The sequence below is a fragment of the Drosophila gunungcola genome, assembly GCF_025200985.1.
Source record: "Drosophila gunungcola strain Sukarami chromosome X unlocalized genomic scaffold, Dgunungcola_SK_2 000021F, whole genome shotgun sequence".
Lineage (NCBI taxonomy): Eukaryota > Metazoa > Arthropoda > Insecta > Diptera > Drosophilidae > Drosophila > Drosophila gunungcola.
Genome location: NW_026453184.1, coordinates 978,245 through 1,003,700, shown reverse-complemented (window position 1 = coordinate 1,003,700; position 25,456 = coordinate 978,245). Strand labels below are relative to the sequence as shown.

The 25,456-nt window shown below is 37.6% G+C and overlaps 1 protein-coding gene across 2 annotated transcripts; it reads left to right on the top strand.

Moving 5' to 3' along the window:
* The first annotated feature begins 1,336 nt into the window (after nt 1-1,336).
* Nucleotides 1,337-25,183, top strand: LOC128260277 (zinc finger CCCH domain-containing protein 13). 2 transcript variants are annotated; one of them, XM_052993125.1, is made up of 5 exons: nt 1,337-1,406; nt 18,429-18,737; nt 19,161-19,387; nt 20,929-21,704; nt 22,210-25,183. In XM_052993125.1, exons 2-5 carry the CDS (start codon nt 18,543-18,545, stop codon nt 24,186-24,188), a joined length of 3,177 nt encoding a protein of 1,058 aa, XP_052849085.1. In that variant the 5' UTR covers nt 1,337-1,406; nt 18,429-18,542; the 3' UTR covers nt 24,189-25,183. The 2 variants fall into 2 exon arrangements, with proteins under 2 accessions (XP_052849085.1, XP_052849086.1); XM_052993126.1 differs by lacking the exon at nt 1,337-1,406 and adding an exon at nt 14,305-14,426.
* Nucleotides 25,184-25,456: the final 273 nt, after the last annotated feature.

The window sequence follows — 25,456 nt, the reverse complement described above, 5'->3', positions numbered from 1 at the left end:
TTATATTCGAAATTATTAAAGCGAGTTTACGTTTACTGCATATATTTTCTAGAAAATGGTTAAATAAAATAAATATAAATACCAAACATAATTAAAATATGACTATTTGAGTGAAGCCAACTCCAAATTGTAAGTGATTACTAAGGATTTTGTTGGTAATGTGTATATAAACACATTCTTTTAACCCATTAATTTTGAAGTTTAAAAGAAAAAAATATGTGGTAATTGACTAGTCTAGTATAATTTATAAGAAAGAATTTAATTTAAAGAAATATATAAAATTAGCACCGTTAATATTTCTATTTTTGTTTTTTGTTAATCAATAATAGATGCAATTTCACAGCTTTTCTCGCCGTGTTCAACTTCGTTCGCCATTTGCGACTCGTAAGCCTCCAAATGTGTATTGGGGTAACGTTCATCACGTTTGTCGATGCAATTTCACAGATAACTGTTTTTCCATGTTTGCCACCGCCGTTCGAGGGGCGGCGGGGAGGCTGAGGGGGCGGGGCTGAGGTCGGGGAAGCGGCCTGCAATTGCATAATCCGCCACCAGCTTGGAAAACAATGCAAGCGCTTTTAAAATGCCGCAATTATCCCCAGCAAAACCAGAAAAAGAAGAAAAAAAATTCCGAAAACCAAAAGACACATTTCGGTTTTTCCTTTTCTATTTGTATTTATATTTTTTTGTTGTGGTTTTTTTTTTGTGTTTTCTTTTGTGGGTCACAGCAGCCAAGCCGTCTGAGGTTTTGTAGAATTTGCCTGGTTTACTGGGTGATTTTTTTTTTCAATTTTTTATCATAGGTTATGATAAAAGTATACTCTTGCTTTATTTCATTTTTTTGAGTTTTATAAAGTATTTGTTTTATTTCTACTGATTTTATATATTACCTGGTAAAAACAAACAAAACTTTAACAAGCAATACTTTATTTTTTACATGTATTTTGAGAACAATGTTTTGGAAACAATACTCAAAAATTGGTATTGCATTATTGTTTTGTATTTTTTGTATTTTTTTTGTATTTATACGATCTTATTCTACAATATAATTTTGTTAAGAACATTAACTTAACAAATTCATTGCTGTTCAGCCATTTTTTACCCATTCAAGTAGGGTATGCAATGTTTGTTTTCGCAAAGCCATTCTTCTCTTCTTGGTTTTTTCTAGACTTTTATGTCGTTGCCATTTAGCTGTGGCATTTCAATTTCAATTTTGTTTTATTTGTTTTGCCTGTCATTTGTTTTTTGTGGGTTTGTTATGACATTTTTTGGAGTGCCATTTGAGTGATTGTCTGGCATTTGTTTGCCCGTTATTAACAAATTACACTTTTTATTGCAGGCTGCAAAACTGTGGAAATATTTAAATGTTTTAAATACTTCACTTAAAACTATGCATTTTTATATCGCCGGTAAGTATTCAATTTTTCTTGTTTAAATGTTATGCAACGTATCCATTTCCTTTGGGCGCAAATAACTTAGAGTTCAATCAACAAAAACAAAACAACTTATATGCATTAAATGTCATGACACAAAAGAGACTACAAATATTTATATGCATTTTACATAAATTGTGCCATTGTCATGTTTGAATATTTTCCTTTTCAGTCGACTTTCTCACAAAATGCATTTGAAAAAAGCAACACAATTTTCCTTAACAAAAGGCCGCATTCGAAATCACGTACAAATATTTTGGACGTTAATTTGCCGCCAGTAGAAAGCTAAATGTTAATGAACCAAAAAGCCACAACATAAATTTCCACTAAGTGAATATTAAAAGACATATCCCCATACTTGCATATGGGTGCATCGGCGGAAAAAAGCCATTATGCATAATAATAATTTCAAAAAGACAATGCAATTTGCATTTCAATAGTTGAATGGTTGCACACATTTTATGATTTGCTATTATTACTTTGAAAGAAATATCACTTAATTTTGGACCACGTATTTATTTTAAATTAATAAACGTTGAACAAAAGCTAACCTACAATTAAATTTAAAGTTTTAGGTATTTTAATCAAATAGTTTGAGAAATAAAAACCTCTTCGATGAAATAATATTGTTTTTTGATCTTATTACTTAATTGACTTCATTTGGAGTCAGTGAAATATTTTCATTCGAATTTATTTTCTTTGAAAGCCATGATTAAAATCTAACTGGGATTGCAGACTGCAGACCCCTTTGATTTCGAAAGTCGATTGCCTTTTAAGGCCAGTTGATCCTAGGCACAGTTAGTTTCCAATCACCGATTTTGTTCAGGACCCAAAAAACAGTAAGCCCCCGCAAAATGCTTACCCAAACCCCGTTGACAAGACAATGAAAAGTGAAATTGTCTCGATAGATATTTTTGTTATTGTTTATTTGTTTTTTTTTTTGGCTATCTGGCTTTTTTTTATCTTCGAGCACGTTTGTTTGTTTTTCACATATTTCTCGTCGGCAAGGGGAGATCAATGAAAGTCGCGTCGCGTCGATTTCGCATGTTCGCATAATCATGCCAAAAACGGCAACAAAAGACCATCGAACACTTGGCCGAAATGCAGAGAGGAGAAAGGCCAACCTGTGCCACTGCTTCACCTGTCCCATCTGAATCTGAATCTGAATCTCCAACGCAAACTGAAACCGAATCTGAAACTTTGTCTGAAGGACGTTTGGCCAAAAGGTCAGAGGCTGTGCCATCGAGCCGTGTCAGCGAAATGCAAACGAAATACAATTAACAATTAAACATTCAAATGTTTGAGTTGACAGGCAACAACTTTCACCGATGCCGCACAAGTAAAAAAAATATATACAAACAAAAAAAATGGGAAAAGGCTCCCATGGAGGAGAGGCTACCAAATATCGCCAGCAATTTACTCGACAAACCAACCGATGTCAATCAAAAACGCCATCCACTGACACTTTTTATTTGCACTTGGCTATTTTTATTTCACTTTTTATGTTTTGCACAACGTCTCCTCCATTGAGAAATGCTGAAGGTTAAAATGCAATTGAATGAAAAGAAATACAAATAATTGGGCAGACATGAGAGGAAAGTTAAGGTGGCTGACACACAATTGACTCGGGTTCTCTGCGAACCGGGTTTTTTTGTACCTGGTTAACTCCACCTGCGCAGACACTTGTCTCGTAAATTTGCCTAATAAATTGGATTCATTAGCTTGGATTGGCTTAGCCGTCGGAAAGGTAATCACATTTCGAGCTTAATGCCTATGAAAGAGATTTCAATTTGAGACCAATTAGCCATATATAGGTAGAAGGGGATTTATTATCTTTAAAAGCTATTATTGATGTCATCTTTGTTTAATTAAATCGTATGACGATAAGAAAATTAAACCAATGGTACATTTATTCTACATAATGTACATATATATATTTAATGAATTTAAAATAAGTTAGCCAATTTTAGGCGCTGTCAATTCTGAGTACAGAAAACATCATTTTATAAAATTTTTTCTTTTAGAAAATGTAATACGCTTATGACGGATAATCAAAATTGTATTTAAAATAAAAGTAATTTTCCCTAAAGATAAACATTAGGAACTTAAAGGGAAATATAAAATATAACATTTTCGGTACTGCTGTACTGCTGACATTATTACATTGCCAAATTCTTAATTGTTTGCGGTATCGGATTGTGTCTGAAAAATAACTTCCTCAAAGTCGGATAGCTGTCTTTTGGAGTAGTTTAAGATTCGAGCGCCCCTTAAAAGCTCAGTGAACATGTCGATGTGACAATAAATGGTATGCTGACCAAAATTCAAAACGTTCGAAACCCGAACCGTGGGCGAGGCGAACGGTTCGTGACCGTTACCAATAGTTGGGGCTTAGTTTTTCAGTGGGGTTTACTGCGGTTCAGGCCGTACACAACTACAGTTAGCTTGGACTATGCAAATTGCGTGCATGACAACAAATTTGTGGACTGATTGATTGACGGGCCGGCTGATTGGAAAGGTGTGCGCAATGCGCAGGCGCACGCACCTAAGATATGTATTTGGTATATGGTATATGGTAAAAAAAAAAAAAGAGTGTGGAAAAAGCTCGGCCAGACGTCAGCTATTAACCTTGATTTGCGAGCCAGCCAATAAGCAAAACAAAGGAAAATAACAAGAGAAACATAAATAAATAACCCCAAGTCTTGCGGCTCAACAAGAGTCGTGCAAATGAAGTCATTTCGAGTACTCAACTCGCCATTCGATTGAGGGCAAGAGCTTCAAAAATAGGTGTACATACGGTTTTGATTTTCCTCAGCCAAGCATGGGTGAAATAGTACCTCCACTCCCACACTTCTTCGAGCAGGTGTTGGGCCAGAGCTCTGTTTTTTAGCGGAAATGGTCAGAGACTTTTGGCACTTTACAATTTGTCGAGCAAAAAAAAAATATTAAAAAAAAACTTAAGAGATTATTTATGAGACGCTTACACTCTTGACAAAACGTTACAACATTTATTACTATTTCCATAATATAAATCTTATCTTTAAAAGCAATACAATTTGACTCAAATTTAAAATAAATATATATATATATTTATATACATTGTGGATATCTAGAGTAGCTAATTTTTAAATTATAAAAATTCAAAGGATTATATTCAAAACATAAGTTTAATTTTTATAGTTTGAAATTTTGGATAAACAAAATTCTTTATTTGTTGTTATTAAAAACAGAGTTTTACTTTAAACAAGAATAAATTATTTAAGAGATATTTTTTTTAACATTCAATGTTTATTAAAGCCGACTTATTTTTTGATTTTTTTCCCATGCATATTCGCCCGTCATTTTATGACATACAAAAATTTCTTTATACTTTCCACAAATAAAAAGAAATTGAATTTAATTCTATATATACATTTATTGTGTGTTTATTTTTAAAATGCTGACCTCAATTCAGTGCTGGTTTTTGTGCTGTTTCCCGCATCCGATAGCCGCAAAGTTATTTTAATTACCCGACAAGAAGCAAATTTAAAACCGGCTCGAAATCCTGTCATGACATCAGCCATCTAACCAATAACCAACCATCATCATCACCACCATCACCATTATCGGCATCAGTTTCTAAGCGAAATAAAAAATTAAATACACGCTTTTAATTTGTGGATGCCGCAGGCAGAGTTTTTCGCAAAGAGAATCTAAGCAAAAGATTCTTTCGATTCGTCTGCCAGTAAATCGTCTTAATTTTCGGTGTCTTTGGAAGCATGACGCCAAGTGCGAGGGCCGATTTAGCAAGTTCAGCTTATTAAAAATATATGTAATGTCATAAATAAGTATAAATAAAATAGCTCTAAAAATTTGTTCAAGAAAATAGGAAAACATACAAATATAAAGGATTAGTTAATATTATTGTATTGATTAAAATTTAAATGTGGTCTTAAGATTATAGTTTGTTTTAGATGTTAAAATAACGCACGATGTTATTTAAAAACCAACTCTTTTAAAATACTTTCCTTAATAGGTTTCATCCTAAATAAATAATATAATTATCATGGGAATAAGTTTAAAATTAAATGATTTTGAAATTTGTTAGTTTCAGTAAAGATAGGTTATTTTAGTTTTTAGAGTAGTGTAAATTAAAAAAAGTATTAGAGGGGAAACATGTAGAAATCGGAACTGCTGACCTGACCCTCTGGCTGCGATTTCTTTCACCTCTGCAAAGTGTTCTTGCCACACTCACCATGTGTGTAATGTACTTATGCCCGGCATTCTGTGGTATCATCTCCATTGTTGAGGCCTCTTCCCACTGTTGCTTCCTCATCTTGAAACTCTTTCTCAACCGCTATCTTCTGTCGCCGCTTCGAAAAGGGGGAACTCCAAAAGGGGCAGGGGCTCCGGCCCAGGCTTTTGTCAATTCATTGTCAACAAGTCAGTGAACTTGTGTGTGCCCAGCTGAGAAAAAAGCAACACAGAGTGAAAAGAGCAGGCAGAGACCCAGCAACCCAAAACCCTCAGCAGACAGAAGGGGCATGGTGTGGCTTTTTCTTTTAAAAATAATTAACATAAATTAATAGGAAATGGGTAGAAGCAGTGCACAATAACAGTTACAAGAAGACTCGCAGCCAAACAGGTCGAAGAATTGCATACACTTCTATTCAGCAGAAATGCGTAGTGTATCTTGGGCCAACACAAATGGCGTGGTAAACGCTCATTTCGCCTGCTGAAGAATTCACGGACTTTTTATATAAATTCCATAAGGGCAATATATGGATTTAAATAACTTATAGTATTGTTATTGAATCTTGAAATGTTTTATTTAAAGAAAAATATTTATTGGCTATTAGCCCCGTTCCTTCGGAAGTTCTAATCCCCCTAAACGAAAGAGGAATACCCACTCAGCGTTCCGAAAAAAACATCAACACGAAATCAGAAAAAGAAACAAGAAAAGCAAAAAGTTTGTGTCTTAAGTCTTTCGTTTTTTTTTTCGCCACTTTTCGGACGCCGACGTAACTTACATAAGCCCGTGATGCGGAGTCTGCGAGCGGGACCAATCCCAAAGTTATTTATGGCACACGCACCCGCAGAATGACAAAATGGAGGGAAAAGCACAAAAAAACTAAGTTTTTGGCATTTAAATTGCGCCAAATGGCAAATGCAAGCTGAGCTCTGCAAACTGCAAACTGCAGGCGAGCGCAACATAACAACATAAGAGTTGTGGGTTAATCAGCACCTGTCAGGGGCTGGGACGCAATCAGGAAGCAAAATCCAAACCCTAGCAAAAAGCTAGCTCAATGTTCACATGTTGATTAGGTTTCGTTTTTTTCCTTTCTTTATGGTCTTGCGCATAATATATCATGATGTAATATACACACATGGGCGCACATCGGAGGAGGCAATCGATGGGCATAGCCACACAAGTCTATTGGCTAAAACGAGTTTTAGCCAAGTCCGAAGCTAAAAAAAAAAAGGGCTGGGAGGAGTGAGCCATTCGAGATTCTTAATGATCTCACACTGGCATTAGCATTTCGAATTGAGTAGCGAAAGCATTTTAATTGAGATAAATGTCAAACTAAATATAGTTGATGAGGCAGCACAAGCGACGAGGAATCCACAAGTCTATCTTTCGGCACAAAAGATGCACATTTTTCTATTCGTTAATATATTCAAAATAAAAAAGACTTGCGAGAACCAGAAAAAACAGGCTTTCACATTTTGAAATAAATTGTTTTATATAGTTTTATTTGGGGTTCTTCATATTAATATTTGCCGATGGACTTAAATAGTCAAAGAATAAAATTTATAGATACATGAAAGCAATTCTATAAATTCTACAATGGTATTCATTTTATTAACCCGTAAATCGTTAATTTAAATCTAAAATCTAAATTGTTTATTGCTCTAGTTCTTAAAATACTGCTTCATTTATTTCTAAACTGCTAATTACAAGTTTAGATAAAGTTTTTGTTTCTCAAAAATTCATATTTTGTTCAATCGAGATCTTATTTTTAAGAAACGTCATTAAATCAGTCAAACGTTTATAACATTTTATACAAAGAACTTATTTGTTTTTTGTATAATATATTTACAGTGAGGGCTTAACAATTTAATATTCTCTCAACATATTTAATTGCTTAATTTTTAATTTTGTTGCCAAAGCTGTGCCTTTTTTGCACTTCGGCCCAACTCATCATTGCCAAATCGTTTTTTACACATGCTCATTTATATTATTTTACCTGTCTGTTTTGCCCAACAATTATTTACACATTATACAATGTCATTAGAGGGATATTATAATTATTATTGTTGTTTATTATACAATGCAGCAGCCGCGACATCGAATCAAACACTCACGAAAAACAAACACAAGTGCTGGGTAAATAATGTGTAATGAATCGATAAATATGGGGACTCAGATGGGTTCGAGTGTCGCCTTGGCCTGGGCGGGGTAAATAAACAAATAAATGTATGTAAATGTTCGCATTTACTTATTGACAAGTAATTGATTTCGCCTTCTGTTTGTCCGATCGAGTGACTGACCGCTGCACTTTCACTTCATAATTTTTAATATAAATAGAAATTTCTGCTTGGTGTTTGCGAAAGGGAGAAAGGGTGGCGATGAGTCATGGTAAATAATCCGACAAAATTTAATATCAATTTTTCAAATTTTGCTAAATTTATTATAGATTTTAAATCACTTTAACTTTTAACTTTTTCTGAAAAAAAACATTTTTATTGATTCTTAATGGACTTTTCTATATTTGTTACATAATTAAGCATTTGTAAAATTTTAAGAATACCATTCCATTTATATGGAATTTTTCAAAATGAGCTTGGCTTGTGCCCAAAATTATCTTGTACTTCCTGGAATTTGCTTAAGGCTCAGTCAAGCCCAAAAAAAAAGGGGGCACCACAACCTAAAAGAGAAAGAACTTACGAAAATAAAGGGACTAAATGAATAAAATAAAGACACGCGTCCGAAAAAGTTCTTGAAGCAAGACAGAAAAAATAAACCGGAGATGGAGAGCGAAAAACTTGGATAGCGGTCGTTGGAACAGTACTCGAGTAATTATATCATTTAATTTCGGTTATGGGGAGAGCAGTTAAACTACAGGTGCCCGCATCGAAAGCCCCGGCTTTTCTTGGATTGTAATTGCAAAGTTACGAAGCGTTAACACCGCGTAAAGATTGTCCAATTTGATTGTTTGATAGTGGATCGGAACTGGGACTGAAATTGGGTTTCGGCTTTTTGGGGCTTTTTACTTTTTTGAATTGTGCAAAGCGCCCCCTATCGGCGCGAACCCGCATAAGAGGCGAAGAAATCAAAAAAGCTGGTCAAGATAGCCATGCTCTTTGATTAATGTTGCGCTTTATCGGGCAATTTATCAGGGATTTGAGGAGTGGGACACACCTCCTCATCACAACAGAGTGGAGGTAAAATATAATTAAGTATTGTTAATTAATAACATGAGTGCAATCGAACAGTGTTTAAAAGTTACAAGAAACTTTTTGTTAATCGCTAACATCGGACTTGTAAAAGTAAAGTGACCGAAATCATGATATAAATGTAATTATTTTAATTATGTAAATTTTTAAATTGGAATTTTATTTCTGCCCGATGATTTAAAAAACTTAAATGTATTAAAAATCATGTATTAAAAAACCTCTTCTTTAATGTCTGCCACATGTTTCTGAAAATTGCAAGAAATCTTGAAATAATTTCTCCCTGTTTAATTAAATTTCATTCATAGTGATTCACGCGTCTCTTTTACCACACGATCTCCCCAAATTAATTTCATAGTCAATCACTTGCTTCATCTACATGCTCAAGGAGCTGCTGGCACGCCCTCGACTTTGACTTCGATTTCGAGCCATTTTATGTGCGGTTTGATGTTCTACGACACACCCAAATACGTTTTCACCCAATCTTCAATCGATGGAAGCCGCCAACAAATCTCCATCGTCATCGCTCCACTGTCTTCTCTCCGTTTCTCCGGCTTCTCTTTCTCTGGCATCCCATCTCCAGCATCGAAAGCAATTTATATTGCGCTAATCACGTGAAATAGATCAAATTTCTTTTGTCGGCTCGTCTCGCGCGGGGAACAAAAACTAGCAGGGGGATAAATTGGTAAGACGATGATGACAAGAGAGCGGTTCCACTTCGGATCCAAAGATTCGGAATTGGCGCTTCGAGGAGCTCCAAGTGAGTTTCACTTGCTGTGGCAAAAGTGTTGCCAAGTTGCTCGAGAGGCTGTCAGCCAAGTAGGATAAGCATCGGGGGCATTTACGTGGCGAAATTTGGAAAATGCACACCGAAAAAATAACTTTTCATTAAAAAAAAAACATAAACAAGGTCTAATATTATTAATTTTTTAATAATTTACTATTGGCCGAAGCAAATTTGTTTAGAAATTGAAAATCTTTAATTTTACGCTACTTTAAAAATAGCTTTGAATTTTAAATCGTTTCAGGTCTTAAGTCTCCAATGCTCCGCCCTCAGTGAAGACTGAAAACTTAAACTTAACGATCCTTTTTTTTTAACCATGGACAACAAACATCCTAATTTTAAATGAAAATTTAAAAAAAATCTTCTCAGTGTAATTTAGCCCATGTTTACTTACTACCATTTAAATTTATACTATAATTTAATGAATTGCCATTTTTGACCTTATGTTAATTTAATTGAAATCACTTGATAAACTTGATACTTGCGAGTCATTTGGAATTAAGGAGCTGCTTATAAAAAATAAAAGCAGAGCTAGGAGAAATTCACTTTGCGATGGGTAATTGAAAGTTTTGGGCGACAAATTCGGAGCTCGGCTTAGAAGCTTATGTGCCAGGTGAAATTCACTTGCTCTCTCTATCAGAGGAGTCTGCCCATCCAAAAATCCAAATCCGATCGAGTGGGTCGCCACATGGCTGGCAATGTTTTAATTTGTATCTTTCGATTTCCATTTTCATTTCCAACGACTGCGACTGCGTCTGCGTCTGCGACTGTGTCGCACTCTCACCGAGGCCTAATCTGCAGGTGGATGGGATCGGTATGGTATGGGGATCGCAATGGGGATGGAGGTGGAGATGGAGGTGGAGATGGTGTGGGGGCTTCTTGGCGGAGAGATGGCATAGTGATTGGTTTTGCCTCCGCTAATGATGATTACCCACTTTTACCGGGCACATATAAAAATCAAAAGCGGTTTTAACGCGTTTCTCGACTCTCGGACACTTTATGCACTGCCTACAGGTGCACTGCAAAAAATACAAACTACTACATTTTGGGTTTCATATTGGATTTTTGACATTCCATTATAAAACCATTATTTTGCATTATAATGGCCAAAATATTAATCCAATTTTGGACCATTATTTTCATTGTTATGGAGAAAAACTTTAATTTTTAGCATATTGAGACTTTTTGATAGGAAATCCTAAACTTCGGATAAATTGCAATAAATTATACAAATAATATTTACTGGTGAAATATTGATAAAAATCAAAATAATACATTAAATGAAAAACGTTTAACACAAAGCTCGTGACTGTAAGCTGCAGAAAATACGCATTTTAACATAAAAGACCAAAAAAAAAGGGCTTGTTTTTCATGGTTTTTTTTTTCCAGTGCACAACGTACACTTATTTCGCCTCTGCACTTCTCGTCCGCCTCATTGCGATTCAATTAAAAACGCTTAACCACCACACAACCCGTTGTGTCGTCGCACCCAAAAGAAAGCCACTTGCTGCCATACAAATCAGTTACTAGAGCTCGGGGCGTGGCTGGAAGTTCGACTTCCACTCGGCTACGGCTTTGGCTTCGACTTCTTCCTTGGCCTTGGCCATATTTGCCTCTTGATTTCTCCCAAAATATATATTTATATATATATATATATATATGTACATAAAAATATTTGAGCAACAGGTTCCCAGCTGAATTTAATTGCAAATTATTATGTCTCGTATCATGTGTAATTTTTGAGCTGCCTTTTTTTTTGTAGTTTTTCATCGCCGAAGAAAAGTGAAATTCCATTTGGCAATTGTTTTGGATGCCTCTCTCTCCTTCATTTCATGTCAGCGGGTTAGCAGGGATTTGTCAAAAACGAAACAAAAACAAAAAAAACCGAATAGCTGGTGAAATCTCTGGCTGAAAAACGTGCCGAAACTGCACTTATGGGCCCCCAAAAAATGCCAGCGCACAAGGTCATTAAATTGTTATCATGGCTTTGGTGTTTTTACAATGTGTTAAGACCTGGAATTTTTGTCACGAGTGCCCATTGGCATTTACTTTATTTTTATCTCGCACAGCAATGCCAAATTGCCGAAAATTCATCTTTAAAATAGCTTTGGAAAATCACTCAAGAGCTAACGATACGAAAAAGGTTGTTTTTGGGGGCCCAATAAATTATGCCCCATCATTCTGTAAATGCGACTCAACCATTGTCTGACCAAATGCATTATAACCATTTTTATGGAGCAATTTCTTCAGATAATTGAGGAAACACTGACGGTTTTCGGTGGTTTAGAAGCAAATAAAGCGCACCACCCCTTGTTATAAGTTCATTTGAAAATCTACAGATGAAGATAAGAAGATATGAGGGTTAAAAGGGAAATAGGAAATTATTACAGAAGGGTTTAACCGCAAATGATGTTATAACTCGAATAAGATAGAGACTTAATGGTCACAAATTATTCCATAACAAAAATACTTCAAATACAAAGAAATAAATTAATGATTTACCCATTGTTATAGCTTTTGGTAATTCAGCAAATATATTTTTCTGAATATGTTGTTAAAAGTAGTAATAATTAGGTTTCCCTAAAAAATGTAAGCAAGATATGTTTTTAAAAATATGAGAAAGTTTTCAATAGGCCCTTAAACTTAAAAAAAAACTAATTTTAATCATAATTAATTATCTATTTAAGACTTTTAAAATTTTAACGATTTCAATATCGCCATTCTTTTCTGTATGTAAAATATTAAAATCGATTGAGTTCAAATATAGCTCATATTTTTCGAAATTCTCAATTGTGCCGTTGGCACAAATGCTTGATATTTGCGAAATAAATACGCCATCAACTGCGAATGGTTGTCTCATAAATTGGCCCGCTTTATCGCACTCCATCAGATTAGAACATGAAGCGAATTGAGCCGCCGGGCCGCAAACAAGTTGACTTCACATTGTCACTTCATCCATCCATCAAACTCAATATCTCGGACGTAGGAAATATTTGAAAACAAGATCGAGAACTGGGCCAAAAAAACCGAATCGACACCTTGGCTAAATTTGATCATTTCCGTTTTGAAAATGCGGATTTCACTCGCCAGGCCAAAAGCCCAAGTTAAATGCCAAGTTTTTCATTTTTTTCGAGTCGTTTCCTTCTTTATTTTTCTTTGCTATTTTTCTTCTTATTTTTTGCAACCACAATCAGTGTTGGCCAAGTAATGGTGGTGGTGGTGGTGGCTGGAAAACTTGTAGAATGCACGACGGCTTTTCAAAAAGTGCTCAATGCTATATCAATAGCACCACAACCACCGCCAACCAGTGGCAACAACAATAGCGTCTGTACACCTGTCTAAGCCAAAAAACAAAAGAAGTCAGCGGTAACAACAACACGTTGGCCAGGGCCGCGAAGTTGACGCTGCTGCGCCCAAAAACCCAACAACTTTTAATTTCAACACATTCCAGCACAAGACTCCACAATCAAGACACCCGCACAGTGGTCCCAACCATCAGCGATCAACGGTCGAATTGGATTTGATCGATAAGATAGGATGGATAACGTTAAGTTAAGTAAAGGATTAATAAGCTTACAAAAACGTTTAAAATATTATTCTAATTATTTTTAGCAAGCTTAGAGGAACGATATACATTTTCACACGATAATAATTTTGTAGTTTAGAGATTCTCTTTAAAATCCAGAAAGGGTTTTATTTTAGTCTTTTTCAACTTAAAATAATATATAATAACAGAATAATGTTTTCCAGAAAATCAAATAATTAAAGCTTTTATGATCCTTTGGCAATCAGGTTTATTAAAATAAAAATATACCAAACTAAGTTCAAATAAATATATTTTTAAATTAATAAAATGTTTAACATTTGGTACCGCAGTAATTATTATATTTGAAATTCGGTACAAATGCTGGCGTATTGGAAAAAATTATTTAAAAAAAAAAGTAGCTCGGCAGAACTGATCCTGCTAGTTTTCACCTCAGATAGTTAATTTTCGCGATCCATTGGCCCAAGGTGCGATATATGGCAGTGGGTACTACGTTCGTACGCGCGACTTGACTTTCTTTGCGGCGGCCTAAGCCAAAAAACAAGTTCGGGCTCGGCTCCGTTCAGGCCAAGTTGGTGCCAGCCACACTGGGAAAAATAATGATTTTTATACGATCATACAATTACTGATAATACCAATCACTTTAATCCACATGTTATGTACTTAAATAATTTTATATCGGTGTTTATTAACGCTATAACGTAAAAATTTGATTTATTAGATATTTATTTTAAGCCAAAAAATTAGGTTACCAGATTAACTGTAATCTGTCTTTTTTTATGTTTTAATTGGTAATAATATATCAAAATGCTGTTAATGATTAAAATTTTAAATTTCTTAGAAGCCTTTAATATGATATTTAAATAGTAATCTTATATTCAAGATCATTGGGTGGTAATAGAACTCGGACTTTTAAGCCTTTAAAGAGATCTTATTAAATTCTTCTTTATCTAATATAAAGCATACATCACAATTGAATTCTCGGAGCTCCCTTTTTTTTTGCAGTGCAGGGTCTGGGGTCCGACATGGCGGGCCGGGATCGGGATCGGTTGGGCGGGGGTTACGGCTCGGTCGAGAGCTGTGGGCTCCGAGCGGTTTTGGAGGCAGTCAGCCAAGTCAGTCGATTGCTGGCGGTCGAAGCGTTGAGACGTCTGTTCGCGGTTGAAGCAAAAAATACGCGAGTGAAGCGAACTCTTTTTGTTAACTTTTTTTTTTCCAACCACTCATAGATACTGAGGTGTGTACTGGTGTGTTTTGGTGTGTGTATGTGTGTGTGTGTGTGGTGTGGTGTGGTGCGGTGTGGTGTGGTGTGCGAGCGAAGAGAATGAAGACTCTCTCGGCCATTACCGTTAATCAAATAAGTTTTTTAGAAATTTAAACGCTCCACTTCGGCGAGAGTGTGTGCGTGCGTATCTGTGAGAGAGCTTTAAACGGTTCATTGATCGAGTTCAGCTCGGAAATGGAGCAAAAGCGTAGAAAGAATAAATACCAAAATGAAAAACAACAAGCAACAAACAAAACAAACGAGCAAACAAATAGTGCAAGTGCCAAAGTGTATGTGTATATGTATAATGACTGTGTTACCAATTCGCATCGAAAAGACAGCAGCAGAAAATGCGCTTAACCCATTTTATCAGCGGGCACAAATAAACCAAACCAAAACGTTCCGAACCACGCCAGCCAACAAAACTGGCAGTACAATCCAATAAATGGCCAAAAAAGGCCAGCAACAATATACAATTGTTGTCCATCAACTAACGCCCAAAGAACTCTTGACTTGCATACACAAAAACAAGATTGTTTTATGAGAACACTTTAAAAATCAGACCAAGATCTACCCAAAGAAATTTATTATTATTACTGGTATTAAATTTATATTATTTATAATCAACCTGGGAAAGCCCAAAGAATGGATATCGTATCAAAAGTATTTTTTTTAAACCTCTATCGAATTTCAGTTTTCAACAATAAGTTCATTTTAAAAACTATCAGTACATCATAATACATATACACGGTTTAAAATGAATATGAATCGATCAACAAAATTTGACATGAGACATGACTATTTTTGAAAAGTGTAATTTTTTTCTATTTGATTACTTGGTGCTAAAAACTTTCAGAAAACATTCAGTTCACATTCAAAAAGAGCTTTATATTTTAAATAAACCTTTTGCATAAATATATAAACCTAATTGTTCAGCATTCTTTTAAGTTAATTGGATATTCAAATTGAAAACATTAAAATCTTTATAAAAGTTTTGTAGTAAAACAATTCGGAGCCATAGCAAAACTCAACTTAGAAAATGAAACACAATGCGCCCATACATGAATCTTGTGTTACTATGGACAGATGGTTCTACAGATCGCTTAGATATACCATATGAACAAACCCTCAGACAGACACAATCCGGCATAACAAAAGATCTCTTTGCAAATTGTTTATTTGCTGCTTGGCTGATCAGCAAACGGATTGTTTATGCTAAATCTCAACTGCTGTACGAACATGGGTCTTTCATCACATTCGCATAATATGGAAATCTATATGGGGTTTTTTCTTGCGGCTTCAGGGAGTTCCTAACTTCGAACTGGTTTACTGAATATTTAACCAAATTTAACTAAATTTAGAACCATGAGGAACTGCAGGAAAGACCCTAATATGTTTGCGATGAGTGTTAAATATTAATAATTATTAAAATTAGTTTCCAAAAATGTATAATCAAAAACATATTTAACGATGATTCTATAAATATCGGGTTTTCCAACATTTTAAATTGGGTTTTTAATAGCCGCCTTAAAAAAAAGACATCACGTGTTTTAATGGTAAAACAAAGATTACTACAGTTCAATAGGCCATCAATCAATGTCTCACATCGGAAATGTTGTTAAAACAAGTTTCGACCACAAGAAATACACAGATAATTGCACAAAAGCGTCATATATCCATGAAATATAATACCTTCACTTCCTGAAATATAATCAAAAATATTGCCAATCGAAACAAATTTGAAATTGCTTACTTCCACAAACATTTCTCTTCAAGGCTGATTAAAAATTATGCTATTATTCATATTTTCAAAAGTTTTTATCCAGGAACATTCAAAATTCCGTGCTATTTTTTAATTCCGTGATATATATTATTTATTTTGTTTATTTATTTTTTAATTCCGTGTTATATATTACGCTTCCAGTGGATGCGAAACAGTCGAAAATCACGTACTTACCAAATTCTTTATAAAACTTCTGCCATTTAATCGCTTTCTTACGAGCCAGCTATGTTTTTCTCATTTTGCCCGTTTAGGTTTTTTTTTGTTATTTTTATGCATTCTTAAGTTTTTAATACATTTAGATCCGTTTTGAGGTTAATAAAATCGTCTGTGGGCATATATATGTATATGTATATATTATATATGTGTTTTTCTGCGACTTTTGTGTCGTGCATATGTAAATTTTTTAAGCACACAATAAAAAGTCGCCTCCTCTGTGGTTTTTACTTGCCTTGTTGTTGAGCTGAATGCATAACTGAAAAAACAAGATTCTTTTGGCCTACGCGGCGGAGAACAACAATTCACACAAAATCATCGATTATAAATGTTATTAGGGGAGAATCTCATGCACAGAAAACAAATTTGTAATTCTAAAGTTCGATTTTTCTATATATTTTTTCTTTTAAGGCAGAAGCATAACATCAGATTGGTATGACAAACTATATAAATTAGCAAATGATAATTAAATAATATGTTTTGATTAATTGTATATTTAAGTTTTCTCTGGAATATTTTAAATTTGAAATGTTATACAATACAAAAACCTAACATCAACCATATTTTTGTAGTGATTTATTATTTTGCAATGTAAAACAAGCCTTTAAACATACCAATTAATATATTTAGTACTTGACTTTACAAAACTGTGTGCCTCATTTATAACGCCGATCTTAGAATGTCCAATACAAAACTAATGTATTATTTGTTTCGGTGCATTTAAATGGCATCCAACACCTGTGTGACGGGTTAATACCGTTCGCTGGTTTGGCCGGCTCGATTTTGTTCGGTATTTTTGGCCCCAGTTTTGATGTTCCACCACGGATCGTTTTCTGGTTTTCTCGTTTTCTCACAGAATTATGACACATGACGAGATTGCATTTGAATCCATCTGGTTTGCCGTTAGCCACCACTTACAGTGCCTATCGAAAAACAGGGTGGCATGACATAACGGCTGAACATTTTTAGTCCGCTATGTCCGTTCTAATCACACAAACTATTTGGCCGTCAAACCAAAAATGTTTAGTTTTTTATAAAAAGTCAATGAAAATGTATGTCTCTAGCCTTATAAATAGCCATGAAACAGTTTATTTTTTATTGAAATTAATATAAAATTTTGTGTTTGTTTATATATGATATTGTACGTCGATCGACTTAAAGTCCCCCTGTTGAAACGATTTTCTTTGGGCTTAAGATCTGATTTGTGGCGTCATTAATCATACTCAGTTGCCTGTATATATTCATAAGTGTGGGCAACAGACACCTTTCTCCAATCTAATGGGATTATGTTTCGGGGAGTATTTCGTTAAAAGTGAAGTATTTGGGTGTGGGATGGTTCTTCGGAGCAAGCTTACGTTTTCCTCTGTTGTTAATGATGAAGAATCAAAACATTTATGTTGTATTTTATTTTTAATTAATCAAACCAGTTTTCTCTCAGAATTTATAAATGTGACGATCATATGTATATATACATTCTGCGATTTAAAGCAAGGTTATATTTATTCCAATTCATTTTTGCATTTTGGTTGCCAATATTTAGTCTAAAGTTTTGTACATTATATAAAGCTTGTTTTTGCAATATTAAATATATACATTTATTTACCTAAAAATTGCTTATTTTATTATAGTATTTAAAGTAAATTACCAGTATAAAGTTAAGTGCATTGCCTTTCGACGCTTTATGATGTCATCCTTTAGAAATTGATTGAGAGTTTGGGGCAAAATATGTTTTAAATTATAAATTTTAATAAGCATTTAGAATCAATATTCTTACTAAAACCTTTTCCAATTTACGTAGATTGGTAATTAATGTTTCTTTTTAATTATACAGAAAACATGAACTGCATTCCAACTTGTCAATATGTGTTGTTTATAATTGTTATTTGTTTGAGCGATTTATGATTAACAAATATTAAATACTTTACTTTATTTTTGCATACTTTTCCAAATGTCTTATTGATATCACTCAATTTTTCCAGATGTTCTAAATGCCAATTTGCATTTACACCCAACCATCAACGATTAAAACCCCATTTTCGAATAGCTGTCGCATTTTCTTTGAGTGTGCCTGAGTCGCACATTCCGTCCTGAAGATGGCGCTGCGCCTGCGTCGCGACGTGCAGAAGGCGTCCTATTATGTGTGGTTCCTCGGCGCCGAGGAGGCGAAGGGGCTGCGGGGCGCCAGGGTCATCAACTCGGTGCTGCCCTACCTGGTGGACAGGTCCCGCGGCCAGGAGCCGCTCAAGGTCACGCTCCAGGTGTCCCACAAGGGCATCAAGATCGTCCAGGTAAGCAGGAAACTTAATATGACATATATATATATATACATTATTTGCAAAAATCAAGCTGATTTTATTTTATGGCCAAAAATATTTAAAATTAATCATTTCTTTACCATTTATAGTATATAGTATAGTTTGAAATTAGTTTGTTTTAAGTTGAAATAGGAGTTCTTGAACAAAAAAAATTTTACCAATTGAAAAATTAATTTGTCCTCGAAAAATATTATTTTCTGTGTGTTATTTAGTTTTGAACAGAAGTATAGGTTATTTAATTTGTTTAATTTGGTTTAATATATTAAAGGTTTAATTTGTTTAGAGAACAGATTAGTACTCCTAAGATGAACGTGTTGCGGCCTTATTTATTAATTTTAGGTCGCTGGCGAGTGGCACAACTATTAATTATCGTTCTGAAACATTCGCAATCCGCAGGGGGCCTCGAAGCATCTGATTCCACACAGTGCCATAACCAGCTCCGTGCAGACGGACGACATCGTCGCCTGCGTGCTGCTGCTCTACAATCCGGCCACCAAGTGTCCGCTCCACGTCCACGCCTACCGCTGCGATTCGGAGACAACGGCGGAGGCGCTGCACCTCCAGCTGCAGATCCTCATCAACCGGCCCGACAACCAGAAGCGTTTCGAGGAGCTGGAGACCAGGTGGGCACCAAATTGATTTATCTTTAAACCAAAAAAGAAAAAAAAAAAAACAAGAAGGCTTCGGCAAGCCGAATGCAATATACCCTTGCAGATATTGTAAACATTAACATATTCTTTAAAACAACTATATTTCGATATAATATTTGTGCATATATAATATGTTTAAAAACATTCAGGCTATGAGGATTGTCTGCTAAATTTTTCGATAGGTTCTAAGGTATCTATACGATATCGTTGTCCGATTTTAATTATTATAGTTATAATAATCGTAATTGTAAACTAAAAAACCATTACTGTATAGCCAAGTATTTTTAAATCAATTGGAAAACAGTAAAGTTAAATTTAAATAATCGTAAAATTATTTATTTAAAGAAATATATATTCTTTCTTCTTCTCATTGGTTTATTGATAAAATCTTGAAAGTCTTTAAAATAATGCATTTTTTCGTGGCTTTTTTTTTGTAATTTTAAAATGAGCATTGTTTTAAATTATAATGTTAGTTGGTGGGCACTCTCAGCTGTAGTTTTTTTTTTTTTTTTTGCAAGTGCTGGTGACTTTTGTTATGCAACGCTTAATTAATTGTGCCGCCAACTTCGGGAGCGAGCAGGAAGCAGAAGCAGTGGCAGTGGCAGCCGGGCCACTTAGTCACTCCATTAGACACACTCACCCAAACACATGACGAGCGATCGTGATAATCGCACTGGTGGGGATCAGTTTGGGGATCGGGATGGGGATCGGGATGGGGATGGGGATGATGATGATGATAATGGGGGCTTGGACTCCCAGCAAAGTCCCAGTTGCCCCGTAATTGCAATGGCTATCCCCACTGCCTGCCGCATTCCCACGAAGACAGCCCAACGATTTTGCCAGCGCCCACGCTGCACCCACATCCACAGCCACATCCACTGCCACGTTAAAGCCCCTGACTTTAAATATCTTAAATGCCTCTTCAAGCTCGCTCGATGGCTTCGCGGAAATTCTGTTTTCAAAGTTGCCGCCTGGCCAAGCTGCCACCATCGATAAACGCTGAAAAGCTGCCAGGCAAAGAGAAAACATATTCAGAATTCTAGTAGCTAACGGTCTTTTATATGAACTTAACATATGTATTTGTAGCTTTGCTGATTTTTCATTTAATTTTTAATACAAAAAATGTTTTTTTCACAAATAAATATCTTAATAAGAATCACGTTCATAAGATTGACTGTTTTATGCAGCTGACAAATTATGTTTTGCGAAAAGTGGCAAAAGTTTCAATCGAATGGAAAATGTTGTGACGAATAAAACGATTTATGACATTCCAAATTCAGAGCATATTTTCCCATTACTTAGCTAAAAAAATGTTTTTAATTGACTTTCGCATTAAAAATAAGTAAGTAAAAAGTGTCACAAATATAATAGAAAGTTTCAAACTTAAATCTTAGCTTTAAAATCAAGTTTTGGTTAGATAATTGCTTTAAGAATTATAAAAAAAATATTGTAACTAAACAACTTAACTTAAAAACAACGAAAACTTGAGTACTCACCGAAAACAAATTTTGCAGACTGGGAATCCTGCCACCCATCCCCATGAACGGCAATAACAATCACAGTGGCGAGAAGCGGCACGAGTCCAATGGCAAGTCGTCGTCCTCCGGAATCGGAGGCACTGGATCGCACCACCACCAGCTGCAGTCACAACAGTCGGGATCGGGTGGGGGAGGGGGAACGGGCGTATATCAAGGTCGTCGGCACGAGACGTCCTCGCCAAAGCGATTCAGTAGCTCCCTGGGCAGCGATACCGGCAATAGTACCCGGGAATCGGAGTGCAGCGAGGAGCACGGCCTGGCCGGCGGATCATCGCCCGTTTCCCGCTCGCCGCCGCATGGCAAGCAGCAGCCACATCCGCACTCGCACTCGCACACGCACTCGCATCCGCATCCGCCGCATGGCCACCCACATCCGCCGCTGCACCACCCCCCGCTGACGCCGCAGCAGAACAGCGACCTCTTCGACTCGCTGGCCGCTGAGCTGCGGGCAAAGTTGAACGGCAATGGACCGCCGTTGCTCCTGCCGCCGAGGGATTACGATACGGTGCACCGTTCCAAGGGCAACCTGACGGCCATCGAGCTGAGACGCTGTCGCAACGCCCTGATTGTGGGCGGCTCGCCCAAGGGCCAGGGTCAAGGCCAGGGGGCAGGGTCGGGACCTGGGTCGGCCAATCCAGCGGCCGGAGCGGCAGCCACTGCCAATGGAAAGCAGGTCTCGTCGCGCGGCTCCTCGGGCATCGGCTCCGATTTGGCACCCAGTCCCGAGCGACACGAGCTCAACAGCTCCAGCGGTGAGTGTCTCTTAAATATACATAAAACATATCCTATTAATCATCTCCTTATCCCAAAAAAAAAAATAGAATTAGGATCTAAAAATAGATCAACTAGTTATTTAATAACACATTTAATTACACATTGTTATATATTATTTGATATTTTTCCTGATTTTTGCTCACAAATTTTTAATACCAGGTGTGGTTTTTTGATTTCACATACACTGATAAAATAATGGAATAGTAAAAATAAATATCTGCCTAAGAAATTCAAAATTAAATATTAAATCAAATTATTAAACATTGCATTACTTAATATTAAAATATTATAGTAAATGTGTCACATATTCGTTTTCCATTAATTTCGATTAAAAATATAAAATAAATGTTTTCGAGTAAACATATTTGTATTTCTTGTTATGTAGTAAAATTAATCATTTTAGACTGTTAGTTAGGTTAAGCTATAGTTGTTAGCTTATTTGCAAGCTTGTAATATTTATTCAATAATTTGTCAATCTTTCAGATGACGAGCACTGGTCGAACGAGGCGGACAACTCGGTGATCGCCTTGAAACCGTCACAAATCGCGTTGCCCCATCACGGGCAACTGAAGCGGAAGAGCGCCGTCCAACCGCCGGAGGATAGCTATCTGCGGGATCTGCCAGCCAAGCCGTATCAGCCGCGTCCCAGCGAGCGGGAACTGGAGCGGGAAAGGGAGCGGGAACGGGATAGGGAGCGGGAGCGGGAGCGGGATAGAGAACGTGAGCGGGATAGGGAGCGGGAGCGGGATAGAGAACGTGAGCGGGAAAGGGAACGTGAACGTGATCGTGAACGAAATCACGATCGTGATCGTGATCGAGATCGAGAGCGGACCAAAACGCCGGCTTCCATTTCCAACAAGTCGTGGAGTCGCGAGGATGAGATCAAGCCGATCATAATGCGGCCGGCCGACTATGATGCCAAGTTCAATCGGGTGCTGCAGCAGGAGCAGCAGCTGCACAGCAGCGGCAAATCACCGTCATCCCCCGGCAACCATCACCTTCAGCCGGCCAAGCTGCGGGATACGGACAAGTACAACGAGATCAATCGGCTGCTGAACAAGAAGCTCTCCCACGAGCGCGAGCGCGAGCACGATCGCAAGCCGCGATCCGCCCGTTTGGAGGACAATCACGATGACTTCGAGGACTCGGATCCGGGCAGTGAGCCATTGGCCATCCCCATGCCACTGCCATTGGCCCTGCCACTGCACCATCCTCACCGCAAGGAGAACCTCACCGACAAGCAGAAGTTCATGGAGTACACCAGCAAGAAGCAGCAGCTGCTCAAGAACTACGGCGGCGAGGATCAGCGCTATCGCCATCGCTATGTGGAGCCCTCGGATCTGCCCTTCGAGACCGGACCAGGTGGAGTGCCCACATCGGGCATCTCCAAGTATGCCGCAGTGCACAGGGGCACGGATTTGGGTACCAGAAGCTCCGATTTGGGTCCCAGGAGCTCGGATTTGGGTCAAAGGACCACCGAAAGGCGGCATGACAGGGAGCGGGGCGAAAGGGAACCCGACCGTGAGCGGCGCAGGGATCACGATCGCGATCACTCCCGGGATCGTAATCCCTACAGAGAGGCCGAGAGCCTGCCCTACATCCAGAGCATGGAGAAGATGATGAAGTCCACGGGCATGCGTTATCCCGAGAGTAATCCCAAGAATAGGGAAAGGGAACGGGATCGCGATCGCGAACGCGAACGGGACTTCAGGGAGCAGGGAGCAGCGCCATCGCAGGGCTCGCAGCGCGATCGCTTCCACGATGCCAAGGACAAGTTCCGGGCCATGGAGCAGCGCCCCGGGGTCCAGCGATATCCGGACATCGATGAACGCGATGCGCCGCCGCCATCGCACAGGGATCGCGATCCGTACAGGTCATCCTCGCGCAGGCGACGCGGCTCCATGGAGCCACCCGGCACCTACGAGCAGTGGAGCGAGGAGGAGGAGCCGCCGTCACCGCCGGTGGTGGTGGCCAGCGAGAAGCCGCATCCACGTGATCCAAACCGATCCCGAGCCCGATCCCGTGGCGAATGGGAGGCGGAGCCACCGCAACAGCCGCCCAGCAGACACATGGAGCGATCGGTACGGGACAGAGAGCGGGACCGCGAGCGGGACTATAATCGGGAGCAGTCGCGGGATCCGTATCGCCAGGAGCGGGAAAGGGACCGCCAGGAGAGACCCGGCGGACGGGCCCACTCCCGCGAGTTCCTGCAAACGGTGGAAACGAAAAACGCCTCGACATCTGGCTCGGGTCGCGGCCACTTGGAGCGCTATCCCTCGCCCGCGGCCACGCCCAGCCGGTCCAATGATGTGGGCGGCGGCAATGGCGGTGGTGTTTCCTCCAGCGGTAACTCCGGCAAACCCCTGGCCCAAATGCCCAAGGGCTACCGGCACAGCTACGCAGAGCCCGTGTTCGCCAGATCCGGCGGAAGAGTGGGTCTGGCTGCAGTGAATCCCTACTGAGGAAGACACTTCCGGGGCCAGGAGTTCTTGTTTCACAAATAGCAAGGCAAGGTCCCGCGGGGAACCAATATAATAAAAAAAAAAAAAAACCGTGCAACGAAATCCAAACTAATCGAAGGAAGGGAACAGACCAAGTGTCGCATAAATCTCCAGGGATCTAAAAAAAACTCTTTTCAGTTAAGACTAAACTAAATCCCAAAAAACGTCAATGAAATATTTAAAGATTTTTAATCATTTTATTATAGTTTTATATTATATTGATATTGTAAAAATCGGTATTCCCATTTTGTTAGATTTTTCGATTTGTTTTTAAAGAGCCACTTAAAAATCGGAGATTTCTGCGGCAATTGGTCTTAAAAAACAAATATCCATGTAAACATATAGGTTAAGATGAAAGAAAGGACCACAGTGGCAACTGCTTATGACGACTCCAAAACCCTCCCTTCCCCTAAGCTGTCATTGTAAGCACTTTGCTAACTATCATGTATAATCAATATACTCCATTGCTATAGCAAAGTTTGCCCTCTCATGCGAGATTTATATATTTATATATCAATCCAATCCTGCCTCGACTTAATCCCCTTCTAAAATATAGGGGGCCGTTGGGTATTCGAGATCGGACAGATAATAAGGCGCCAGCCCCTGTAATTATGTGCCTTCAGAGAGAATATTGTGTTTTTATTATATGCATAACACTGATTTAGTCTACGATTATATGTACATGAATGTCTAATGTTATCAAAAAGCCAACGAAACAAGAATCGAATTGGATATCTTACCACTTTTTTTTTGTTTTTTTTTTTGGTACCTTAAGTTGCGCGGTTTGTTGGAGTTTCACATTTTTTTTTGCTATGCAGTTCACATTTGTCACGATATCTGATATCTGTAAGCATATAATATAGATAAATATATATACTATATAAAAAATATACATAGCTGATGTATCTATTGTTATCAACTTGATATTTGCATTAATAAAGCGCTAGTAAAAAATACTCCTCATCGTTTTATTTTGGGAAGAAACAAAACGTTTGACAACAAATTGTAATTACACTTTGAGACAAAAAAAAACTAATGGATCTATATGCATTTACTTTACCCTTTTTTAAAATGGCAAAATCTTTACAAAACAAACGAAAATCATTTATTTTCAAATAGTTTTGCATTTTCTTTAAAGTTGGTTTCACCTATTTTGGATTTAATGAAAAAAAAATTGCCGTGTTAACATTTTTAAAATACTACAAAAAAAAACCCAAGTCTTTTAAGTA

What these genes read in the sequence shown, in the direction of transcription:
- LOC128260277 (XM_052993125.1), top strand. Translation starts at nt 18,543, where the DNA reads ATGGCGCTGCGCCTGCGTCGCGACGTGCAGAAGGCGTCCTATTATGTG. An exon ending in AGGGCATCAAGATCGTCCAG is followed by an intron (nt 18,738 to 19,160) that starts GTAAGCAGGAAA and finishes CGCAATCCGCAG; the next exon opens with GGGGCCTCGAAGCATCTGAT. An exon ending in TTCGAGGAGCTGGAGACCAG is followed by an intron (nt 19,388 to 20,928) that starts GTGGGCACCAAA and finishes CAAATTTTGCAG; the next exon opens with ACTGGGAATCCTGCCACCCA.